We start from the raw sequence: 12,814 nt of genomic DNA, 5'->3' as shown, positions 1-12,814 counted from the left end.
AGTGGTCACTGTTAGATGACAGTAGGTGCAACCAGGAGCAGTACATTAACATAACTGAAGACACAAGGTATGTGCGAGATAATATAAAACCCTAACCCTCCTGCATCCTCAGAAAGGCCTCATCCCTTATTTTGCTGTTAGAAAATAAACCTAGGCGGAGGTTAGGTGGGGTGCGTGTGACCATCTTCTTCACTCCTCAGGAAGAACCAGCTTAGGACTTCAGCTAGTATTTTATGGTTGACAGTCCGGCCACAAAGATGATCCAGGGGCTGGAACACCTCTGCTATGAGGACAGGTTGCAGGAGCTGGGATTATTCAGCCTTGAAAAGAGAAGACTTCAGGGGGACCTAATAGCTGCCTTCCAATACCTGAAGGGAACTTACGGGAAGGCTGGGAAGGGACTTTTTACAAGAGTGTCCACTGATAGGACAAGGGGAAATAGGTTTAAGTTGAAGGAGAACAGATTTAGATTACATTTTAGGAAGAAATTCTTCTGTATGAGGGGGGTAAGACTTTGGAATAAATTGCCCAGAGAGGTTGTGGATGCCCCCTCCCTGGAGGTGTTCAAGGCCAAGTTGGACAGAGCCTTGAGTAGCCTGATCTAGTTGAGAGGTGTCCCTGCCCATGACAGTGAAGTTGGCTTAGATGATCTCTAAGGTCCCTTCCAGCCTATGCCATTCTATGATTCTATGATTTACACTACTCCTCACTTTCCATCTAATAACCACTGTGGCATTGGATGCAACTTCACAATCAGAATCAAGAAAGAAGCGATGTTTTTTGTAAAACTAGGAAAATATTGCCTTGAATCTTGTTTGCTGCTCAAATTTCAAAATACACAATGCAGTGTAGTTTATTTATAAACTCCATCTGGCATAACTTCATTAGCATGTCTGATACATTAACTCTCTGAATAGGGATTTCCAAGTATTCGATATCTCTGGCACTACAGTGGAGGGGAGAAGGGACCAAATAATTGATACAGCGGTTTCGTTGGATGAGCAATCCTTGGAATTTCATAAAGAACAGCTTACAGGAATTATTCTTTATTACTTTCAGGAACTGAACTTAAAACCAAAAGAGAGTAAAAATCCTAGATTAGGAAACCAAGAGCTAACCAGTGCTGTATTTATGGCAATTCTTGATGGAAGTCCCTAATACTCTGGGAAGAGGCTGTGGAAAGCTTGAGAGGACAGAGCATGTCCTCAGCTCACCTTTGGGCACAAGGTTCCTCAGCCCTCTTATCATTTCTTTTGGAAGAAAAAGGCAGCACAATGCAAAACCCACAAGCAAGCTGAGCACCACTGCGCTCACTGGAGGCTGGTGAGCAGGTATGAAAGCTTTTACCATCTTTAAATTTGCCTATTTCAGTCTCATTCCACAGGTTTTGCTTTGAGTAACTGACAAAACCAAAATGATGAGGTTTGCATCTGCAAACTCTACCATGTTGTGCCTGTGTTAATGATGTTACTAAAAACCTTGAATTCCTCCTCAATTTTCACCTGACTACAGGCATGGATTATTTTCACAAAAAATTCATTACATATTCTTCTTCTTTGCTGAGTTCAAGGACCAGGACCTGAGACAGGCATCCTTTGCTTGATTCCAGATTTCTTTACAATAACATCATATGGTTTAATTAACCCCTCTGGCACGTTCGGATGCCACGTTTGTACTCGAGTCTAGTGATCAGAAGCAACTCTGCGTGAGGCTGTTTCATGCTAAACACTTTGTTTTACAGAGCTTTTCCAAGAAATTTTATGGAGATCTATAAACCTACACAGATTAAATTTTCCCTACTTCCTGGTGAGTGGTGCAATGAGAAATCCTCTAGCATGGATTTTTATCTTTTTTTTTTTTTGTTTTTAAAGAGTAACAAATTGCATTTATGAAAAGGTTTCTGCAACACTGATCTCCTGGAGTCAGTTGTGTGGGGTCCTTCCACCGACCCAGTGACACACGCACACGCTGTACATACGAGCAGAAAAATGAGCCAGATAGGCTTAAACTGCGGCAAATGTGCCTCTCTTCTTCTGTCAAGGATACAGCTGTTGCCAGCACTTTGTTATCTTTTCTCCTAAGCTTAGTAACCGGCTTCTGAGTGATTTACTTCCAGAAATAATCCAGACGATGAACAGAGGATTTTTCACATTTCAAAGTTAATAATTTGGGAAGAGATTAATACAGAAATATTTAAGTGATAGGAGTTCTACAGCTCCAGACTTTTATTTTTTTTAAATCAAAACACATCTTCAGCAGATGATCAGGATTTCTGGTTGATTTCAAGGGACTCACCAAATTTCTTGGTATTTCCTTTGCTCTGGTATTTCCTTTGCTCTATTTCTCAGCTTTTTTTCGCTTTCACCTGCAGCCCCAGGTCTTGTTTATGCAAACAGTTTTAATTTTTCCTTCCATTCTCAGCTCATCTCTACCAATATTAGCAATTCTGAAATTATCAGTGCAGTTGAGCTCTAACAGTATTAATCTTTTTCCTCTGAACACTCAAGGACCTGTCTACACAAGCGCACTCAATGTTACTCGCCCTACCTATATAAATCACTCTTGGCAACTGTTGGAAATTCTCCTGCAGACACAACTCCAGGCAACGTACTGTCCTCCCAATTATTAAATCCTGCACCTCCCCGCAGCCTGAATTTCTGAATACTTGATAACACCTTAAGCAAATAAAAGATGATGCAAGTGGGTAGACTTATTCTTGGCTGACAGCTCTGCTTCTCGTTTATGCTGTATTTCTTCATCAAATCCCAAAGAAAATGTTCTCGAGTTATTTTAACGTCTAGAGAGAAACAAAAACTCAAGGAACTTTAGTCAAGCTGAGTACACCACAAACATACACAACACAAATATTTTAAGATCATAGGGGACTGGTTTTTTCCTTAATTTCACTCACTCTTATTTCAAAGTTGTTTTTAAGAAGAATGTGAAGTCCTGGTCTATGTAGCAGAAGGATCCAGTGCATACCTGGGTGTGTTGACCCCACATAGACACTGATCCTCATTTTAAAACATGCATTCCATTTTCTATTTGTGTCTGCCCTGCTTCAACTTCCATTAACCCCAACATTCACATTTCTCTTTGATACTCCACAGGCTGAGTGATTTATGTCTCCACAGGACCCCTTTGGAGCACAACACTTCGAGGTGCCCGACCTGCCACACCACACAGACACCCTTCTGCCACTGCGCCTGCACAGGGCTGCTGCTGACCCGGCACCCACACCCCAGCCTTCACCAGAGCAGCAACTCTGCCTTGGAAGCACCAGCATCACCCACTGAAGGCAAGTTTTCCTTAAATTCAAAGTCTCCCCCAAATCCTTCAAAGTGATGTTAAAAAATGTGAAAGTTGCATCACCACAACTCTAACACCTTTAGATGAAATCAGGAAATTGCTACTAAAAATATTAATTATTTACTGTAAGTTGTTTCACTATCTAAGTGAGAGACTGGTTCCAGCTTAGGTTAGGGTGGTGTGCTGTAAGTCAGGGCAGGACAGATGTTGTCCTGCTCTTAATCTGCTCATCACACATAATGAAGGAGAACTCTCCAAAAGGAGCAGCTGCCTCTCAGAGAGCTGCACAATCCAGCTCCATTATTTACAGCAACAACAAGCCCAAAAGGGACTGCAAAAAGCAGCTAGAGACTCTTCAGGCATCTTTTACAAAGTACTTTGTTTAGCACAATTGGTACTAGAACACGTCTCCGGCAGGTGAGCATCGTTCTCCAGCACAGGCTGGGAAATCTAAACTGTGAAAAGTCCACACTGCAGCCGCCTTAAGATGCAAACTCATCTGATGAGAGTGATTAAATGGCACCATATTATTTTAAAGGCTCTAGAATGGCTTCACAGTATATACATGCTGATATTAGTATAGTTGCTCTGTCTCAACAGTAAAGTACTTATCTATTATATGTTGTATACATAAAGATCATAAAACCACAACTAATGTTTTTACTTAATAGCCATCTCACTAGCATAAAGGCAATGAGATGTTTATTATAACATACACACAAACTATGCATACTGGAAGACAGGATTATGCATTAAAATTATATTTTATACCATGTTTTTGTATTCTGAAAGATGTTCTTCCTTTATGCGGGGGGCTAATTAGTTCCATTTGTTGGAATTACTCTTTTATGGCTCTGGTATCATCTCCAGTGCTACTAATCATGTTAATCATTAACTCCAATAGTTCAAGAAATACTTAACATACTATGATAAAGAGAAGATGAAGGCCATTAAATATGCTGAAATTTCTGTATAACAGTAATCAGCCAAACCAGTACTGGAAATCTTTTTTTCTTATGGGCATATGAAGGTTTCTTTTGTGGTATGGACAAGAACGCAGGAATACTGGATCAGCCAACTCAGACCTCCAGAGGTCAACACCTGGTCACCTTTCCACCGGCTTACTCTAATGCGGTGTCACTCTTAAGCTGGGATGTGTCTTCTGGGCTCTTCAAACAGTAACAAGTGTCACACACTGTCTTTTTGACAAAAGTCCTTTTCATGGTGGTTCTCAGTGTAAGAAGTATAAGTAATATTGAGCCCATGCTCCCCCCACACCCTGTTTTATCGCTGGCACTCTTTCTGGGACAACCAGAAAAGATTTCCAAACCAGCCTGGAAGAAACAGTATGAAGGGCAGAAAAGAGCACAGCAGAAAAAGTGTTGAAAAAAAAAATGCCCATCTCAGTTACCCAGCAGTGAAAAAAGCTTTGAGAAGCTGGAATAAAAAAATATTTTCTGCTAATTTAACCAGATTTTACCAGCAGGGGCTTTGTGGAAATCACAGTCCTGCCAGTGCTGCAGTCAGTAAAATAACCTTCAGGGCGAGGAGCAGGGCCTGCCGGCATTTCAGCTGGCACAGGGCAGCCGGCTCGAACCCCAGTAGCACTGAGCTCCTCCGATGAACACAGCACCCAGTACTCCTCACAAGTGATGGCCATAAATAAAACTAGGGCAGGCAAAACTGGAAATAAAAGAATCTCCGTCCCTTTGACAAAACACACGTGTATGCTCACCCACATCTTTCAAAATCATAGCATTTAATTCAGGATTTCTCTATACACGTTAAAAGAAAAGGCAACGCACCACTTGCTAAGGTCACTTTTCATGTACTTCTACATCCCTTTATCTTTGGCTACCCAAGGCTGTAAAACATCCTCCGATCATTTCCTTACAAAATTATTAAACCTGAGAATTTAGGTAGTTAAAAACCTTAGGTATTTTAAAAAATTGAAGCATTTAAAAAATATAACTCACGGTTATATTTTTTTTATTGTATTACTCCACCTAATTCATCGAGCACGGGGTCAGCGTACACACCCTGACACTCTGCACGCGAGAGGGAAGGCAATGTTGCGATCACTTCTGCTACACCTTACCGTAAATCAGATCCATAAGGTCTTTGAGGCACAGTTAAATGCTGCCACACCAACGCAGGCCCCTGGTAAGGTACACATTGCCAGAAGCTGCCTTTAATTCAGTGCCAAAAATTTTGTAATACCTAAATTACGTGGTACGTTTTTCCTGAGAAAGAGTTGCTATTGGTTTAATGGCTCAATTTACGTCAATGAAAGAAAAAAAAAAAAAAGAACATAAAGAACTAGCCAGATGAAGGAATTTCATCCGTGCCACCATACCCTGCAATTTTTTCCTGTGAAAGGAAAGCTTCTTAAATCTAAGAGTCACCTTTTGGCAAAATACTCTAGGATATTTTTAACAACTATGTCTCAAAATAATTCCATTTCCACGGGCAAAGAACAGTATTTGTTTTGAGTCTCCGAACGCAGTCCTGGAAGAACTCTGAATTTCCTCTCCGCGTGCTGAGGTCCCCTGCCTCCAGTCGTGAAAACAAAAAAAGCGCAGTCATGAAGAGGTGGGCAGCTATTAAATCAGGTAACAATTAGGACAGGTATAGGAACTGAGAAAGTCAGACATACATCAAATATGAGCAGATTTACATATCAACCCCTTTTTACCTCCCTAAATATCTGCTCCCACATGCTGCTGGGGCTCTGTCCCTGCCAGCTTCATTCTGCTCTGGAAATCGCACTGTCCATTCCTGCTGCGACCCTCGCTGATAGATCCCATTAGAAGGGCATATATGCCACTTAATCGAACAGCTTCATCATGCGATATAATGTACTGTATTCACCTTGGGGAATATTATGTGAATACTGACTTGCAAAATTTGGCCCTTATTCTTACAATTTACTTCAGAAGTAGACCCACTGATTTTGGTTTCCCAGTACAGCAATTTTTCTGGTTCTCTCTTCAATACTTTCACACACTCGTGCCCAACTTAGCTGCTGATCTTCAATGTTCTAGGTAACTGTTAGGTAATAAACTCTTTTAAATGATCTAGAAACCGGGAATGAGTGTCAGTTGACAATTTCTTTTTCTCTGAAACACAAAGCCTTCACTTCTGTATCATGTATTTACCAAAATTACTCTCACAATCTATTTATCTTTTTAACTCTGATTTTATTTTCTTCTAGTTCTCTGTTTAAGCATCTCACAGAGACAACTTAGGACTGGCATCTGAGAGGACTCTTGCTGTGTCACTTTGCTGCTGCCGTCTCAGAATGTCTCACTATACACTTTATTGGTGGCTATTAATTTTTAAGACAGCTTTATGTCCCTTATTAACAACTTATTTCTCAAAAGATAAAAATGATGCTGTTGCAATCACAAACTCTGTAGAAATATAATATCTGAAGATTTGAAAATGAAGACAGAAACTAGTTTCTGAGCGATTATATTTCCTTCTCAAATTCTATACAGAAACAAGTTTCTCACCCTTTCCCCCTTGTTTATATTGTTTGGATAATACATATTTCCAGTTTATAAAAAATAAGCAAACCCACCAACCAGGGCACTACCAGGCATCATTCCAGAGGATGAAAGAGGATATCGGTCTGAGTAATTTTCATGCTTTCAGACTTTCTTTTCACCTCTAAAAGGCAGAAAAATGTAGGTCACTTTTAACAAGGAGCCCCGTGTGTGGCTTTCCCCACACACTACACAGCAACCAGGCATTTACGAGTTCATGTGCTCCCTGCATTGTCTCCGTATTTTGTCGTTTTTCAGCAAGGTTGACTTTTGCCCACAACGCTGGGCACTTTCACGTGGCGAAGTCTCTTGGCTGCCTCATTAACTCTGAATCAGTGTGTGCCCTTGCATTTTACTGTACCATTTCCTCCAGCATTCATTATGATGCAGTTTAAACAGCCTCTGGCTAGAAACTTCTTAAAACATCATGATGAAACGACTTTCTCGACAACATACAAGTCAATTATAATGTAATTAAAAGATATACTAACCTATCCCCTTGCTTGGTAATGGTATCTTGGTTAAGATTATCTAGTGCATACTTGCATAGTATCTGTGAAATCTTTTGCTATAAATTGTAAGCTACTGTCCATAGCACTTGTTTTTCTGTGACAGATGCAGGAATTATAATACCTGTTCTCTTCAAGCTTTGCCAACATGAGGAATTAAAGTGGTACAAGCTGTTTCAAATCTCGGGTCTCCACTTTTCAGTGCTTGACTCTCCAGGAATTTCAATGGGTTTTTTTTTTGTCATTGGGCTGGGAGGATTTGGAAGAAACCTGGCACCTGGAAGGTGTACAATCTTGCCTGGCTGCCCTCCATCATATCAGGCTCCTGGTTTTCAGCATGAGCCTCTTGCATATCCCTCTGCAACGGAAGAGTTAAGCTTCCATAACTTCACTCTGCTCCCTACCTTTACCCTACTCCTTTTCTGTCCCATTTTCCTCTTTGCTGCATTGTCTGTCTTCATCACCTCCATAGGTACCAGCCAGGCCCTTCTATCCTTCCCAACCACTTGGCAAATGGGTAAGGACCCGAAGGCAGAGTCCTACCGTGCCAGCAGCTCAGGCAAGCAAACCCCCCGCCCCTCTGCCAGCTGTGCTCACAAAACAAGTTCCCAATATTTATGCCTTTAAATATATGGGCTCAGCAGATCCCTTAATTGACTGCTTCAGCCCACTTCTAAGTCCTCCTGCTCCTCTCTGCCCTGCGGCACCCTGTCACCCTGCTGCACCCCGGGGCTTTGGGGACAAGGGACAGGGACCTGCCAGGAAGGAGAAGGGGACAGGCTACAGCTGCTGGGAGAAGAGAAGATGGGGCTGAAGAACAGTGGACTGCAGAGGGTCCAGACCTTCGGGGTCAGCAGCAGCAGCCTGAGCAAGCCACTCCTGTGAGAATCGCAGCCCATCGAGTTCGTAGTGAATCGGGAGGAACCCAAATACTCATCCAGTTGACATTACACAGCCTCCCTGGTGTTCAGCACAACAGCAGCGCTAAGGGGCTTCAGCAGCCCTGTGCTACGCCGCGTACATGAAATTCAACACGCTGCCAGAGCGATATGTTGAATGCTAAAAGTAAAACAAAACTTACGCAACTGGGTAATGAACAATGTTGAAGTGAAGTGCCCTGTATTCTTGACCACTTTAAAATAATTTTGTTGTTACTATTTAATGTCAACATAAGGTAAAAAACAAACAAAATTAATCCAACAGCTGCATTGGACTTAAGTGAGATTTCTCTGCAAGCCAATGTGCATCGTATATGTTTGCTAAAATAAACTGTTAGAACAGCCCCTTTGCAGTTCAGACAAGGATGGAGAGTTCTAAGAGATACGAGTCCTTTGTCACCATCTTCCTTCTAGGGCCAAGTCCCTTAAATTACTCGAGTTCAGCTTTTTTGTCTTTAAAACAGAGAACTTCTGCCCATAGTGATGCCATGATGCTAATCCATCTGGTATTTACCAACACACGGAAGACTTTATTCTAGTGAGTGAGATGTACAGAAAGCAGGACAAAGCCAACTGGTGCTGTCTACATTCTTCCTCACAGTCCTACCCAGTTTCATTTTTGGCTAGAATGTAGGTCAAAGCACTAAACAATAGCTGTTTGATGGAGAAAAGCAACTTTTAACTTATTTGGTTATAAACACACTTCTTTTCCCAAATCTGCACTCTTAAAACAGACACGCAAGAGAAGCAGGGACTCTCCAGAGGCGAGTGTGAAAGCAGCATCTCTTCTCGACCTGTTCCTTAATCAGCAAAGGTTCAATACAAGAGAAATAATTCATGTGGCCAGCAATTGATTCTTTCCTGGGGAGCCTCGGGGGAAAATTTTAATCATGGAAAGCTCACCTTCTTCTGGGACACGCTAAAATGGGAGGATAGCTCCTTCTGAATGTCTTTTGGGCAGATGACAAGACAAAGCTTGGATGCCCATCTAGTTCTCAGCACATGCGCTGCAGTTCTGGGCAGGACCTCTGGCTGTCGGCATACGCTGCCCCTGCAGCTTCCCCCTGCCACATACACTAATTACTTTCTTTTCATTAATTGGTCTTAATGCATGCCTGCACATCCACAAATCAAGTGACCCACTGCTGCGAGTACAGCAGCTTTGGTGTAGAAGTCACGCTCGCCTGGGTTTGTACAGCCCACTACCACCAGCACCAGCTTTGCCCGAGCAGGAGCGGGAGTATCTGTGGGGTGTAAGCAAATCTGGGGGGGGCTCAGCTTTCCCCAGCAAGTTGCAGGGGTTGTGTGCGCCGACTGCAACCAGGGGCAGGCAGGGTGCTTAGCTGGTGTTTGTGGAAATTAACACACTGGCACAAACAGCACAATGATGGTGATATATTAATGCTGTACTGATGTCGATGAAACATTACCATCAATTTAAGCAGGCAGTATGGCTGATTTATAAGCCAATATATAACCAAATATAGCACAGGAGATGTTTGCAAAAACAAGTATCTGAAACGGGCATGACAAATAGAAAAGCTTTATTAAGGGACGATTTCTGTGCTCTCTCTCCCCCAGGACAGGGATATTTTAACATCCTATCCAAACAGGATCGCAGATAAACAGGCTGTAAAGTTGTCTCATTACCCTGTGGTTTGTGCTTTGGCAGAAATGACCGATGATTTTTATACACGAGTGGAATGTTTTAACCTATACTTCTGACTGGGGTCTGCTAGGGGAAAGTAGTCACCTTATCAGGTACTTTGGAGGGACTAATCAGGGGGATAAACACAGCAGGTAATAAAAACAGTTGTGTGAGCAACCCATTCAACCCAACTGATCAGGATTCTTACAGGACACTATTTGGTAATGCAAAACAAAGTAAGAATAAAAGAATGTAGAGAGGAAAGTCTTCATGCCTAATTTGCCACCTAAGGCTGATGAACTCCAGCGCAAAAGCTGAAGCAAATTAAGTGCTAACCTGTAAACAGTTCAACCAGGCTAAAGTGAATATGCAGCTGGCATTTACATTAGAAGCTCTAGTCTGCACGTATCTGTCTCCTCATTGCTTTAAAAAGAACTTTTTTTTTTCCACCAAAAAGGCCTCAGCCTTATCTACTTAATACGGGTGGTGGCTTTAGATACTGTGCTACAGTCTCAATTTGGACACTTAAAGCTCTTGGCTCATTAAGATTGTGGAGTCAGATAAAATCAGTTAAGTTTGGCAAAATCACTTTTAAGGTCCAGTATGTTTTTCCAATTATCACTGCAAGTGTCCATAATGGATTATATAAAAAAAAAAGTGACCATTTATGAACTGAAGTGCTTGATGTAGCCCATCTATGTCTATCCTCAGCCAGGGCTGACAGACACAATCCTCTCCGCACAGTAAACATGCCGGGGTACCATCAGCCTCCTACCTTGGCTCCATCCACACTGATAATCCGATAGCTGTTTCTCGTGCTGTCATAGAAGTAGGAAACAGTTACAGCCTGCTTGCTTGCAGGAACCCAGTTCTTCTTCGTGCTGGGGTCAATTTGGAAGACATGGGCTCTGGTGGTGAAGATGGGCTGTTCTCTGGAATAGGGAGGGACAGGAGAAATGGATGCATGAGTCTGCGGAAGATGAAATGTCTCAGAAGCCCAGCCTTGACCAGGCATGTTGAAAGCACAAGACAGAGAGCACCTGGCAATCCCCCAAGTGAAAAGGCAGAGCAGTGACGCTGCCGAGCCACAATCCAGCCTCAGGTACCTCTCCTTGGCATCACAAAGTGACATTCAGAGCCTTAAAGTTACTGCCATAGCCCAGGAAAAAATAGATTTTTTATTTTTCCCCATGTTATACTAACTTGGTACCCGCCTTTTCCTCAAAATATTAATTTCCAGGAAAGGACACTCACATGCATTCTTTTGCCATCCACATATTTTTCCCAAACCAAGAAGAAGCCCCCCACAGTTGGATTTCCTCCTGCCGTGCACTCCTGTGAACCACTACCTACGGCTCCTCTGTGGATGCACCAAGGACTCCAGTGACCTACAGGCACGGTATAATTACTGAAATATTAATCTCTGTCCTTAGAATCCCACTGTTCTGTGGGTGTGCATGAAAATTTCATCAGATGCAAAACCAGTCAATCATCCTGGGAGTAAGGAGGGAAAGAAACATGACCAAAACCCGGTGTTGATATATATTGCCTTTCAGTTCAACTCTCAGTGGGTGACGTACTGCCTCTGACACCCCCTTCCTAAACATCAGCCCTCCTCGGATGTTTTTACTCAGCAAGAAAACCATGCACACAGTAGAGGGATTTTGTTTTACCTTCAACACGTGACAATGCAAATCACTCGTAAAGCAGAGAAGATGCAGGACCAAAAGAACAAAATGTGATACACACACAGTCATCTAGGTTGAAGATCAGAATTAGGACTTGCTTAAAGGCCATAAAACTAAATTCACTTCTATATATTTAATTCAAGCTCAGAAGTAGAAGTGAACTGCAAATCAAGCTCTACTGTGCTTTTCTATACATTTTTGTGCTTTTAGTTCTGAAAAGCTACAGTATGTAACAGTCTATATTAAGTGTACCACTCAATCCATTCTTATCACATACAAAATATTATATCATGAATAGTTACACTTGGCAGAATTATGGCAGGATTCAAAAACAATTGTACTACAATAGAGTTACCGCCCAAAAACATTTACCACATGAAAACGGAAAAGGCTGCCAGGCTGAATTTTGCACAAAGCAAATGAAAAGAGGTAGGTGAAAGGCCAGAGAGATCTCTCGCTCTCATATGCTATTCTTTCCTATTCATATAAATAATTCTCTTTTATTATTCTCGGTCCCATAGTTTTGGAACTACGTTTTTATTAAATTCCTATAATCTTCAGCTCCTTGTGTATCCACCTGTGCAATTTTAGAACAACTTCAGGTACTGTGTGTAGGATCTGCATCAAACATGATGTGATCTTGACGACTGCAGTTAAATTAAAAGCAAGAGGAATAAATTTACAAATATCAAACAGATGAAGCAATTTTAGTGTAGAATTAGCTCAGGAAAGATGGAGCGAGCTTGCAAAGCCCAGCAAGGTCCCAGTAAGGAGAAAATGAAATAATGGTTTTCTCCTTGCAAGACATATGCAAAGTTTTACATTTTTCCAGGGACTGCCATGCAGGTTTCTGGATGGACAGCTGTGCTGAGCCCTGTATAATACTTGTATGAAATAAATTTAAACTAAAATGGGACTGTCATGTTACAGCTGTAAAAGAGAAGCATTTGCTTCAGCTCTTCCTTATCAGTAACTCACTGAACCTGACTCTCATTTCACACGTTAAAATCAATGCCGTCCCCAGCTGGGAGGAAAGAAGGGGCAGGTCTCAGTAACATTTTTAAAATATTTCCATCATCCATTATAAAGGATTAACAGTGTAACACCCACAAAGGTTGTGGAGTTTGTTTGCAATAAGGAATGCAGGGAAGAGAAGTTTCCCCCAAGCTGCTTA

General features: G+C 41.9%; 1 protein-coding gene across 1 annotated transcript in view; it reads right to left on the bottom strand.

Moving 5' to 3' along the window:
- The window catches only part of HOMER2 (homer scaffold protein 2), a 58,090-nt gene that overhangs the window by 23,608 nt on the left and 21,668 nt on the right, over positions 1 to 12,814 (bottom strand). The window contains exon 2 of the mRNA XM_086619992.1: positions 10,728 to 10,884. Within this exon, the coding sequence (XP_086476118.1) occupies positions 10,728 to 10,884 (157 nt within the window). The remainder of the gene's footprint in view (positions 1 to 10,727; positions 10,885 to 12,814) is intronic.

Source organism: Tauraco erythrolophus, chromosome 14 (genome assembly GCF_009769465.1).
Source record: "Tauraco erythrolophus isolate bTauEry1 chromosome 14, bTauEry1.pri, whole genome shotgun sequence".
Lineage (NCBI taxonomy): Eukaryota > Metazoa > Chordata > Aves > Musophagiformes > Musophagidae > Tauraco > Tauraco erythrolophus.
The sequence above is the reverse complement of the archived record's forward strand: the minus strand, read 5'-3'. Positions and strand labels throughout refer to the sequence as shown.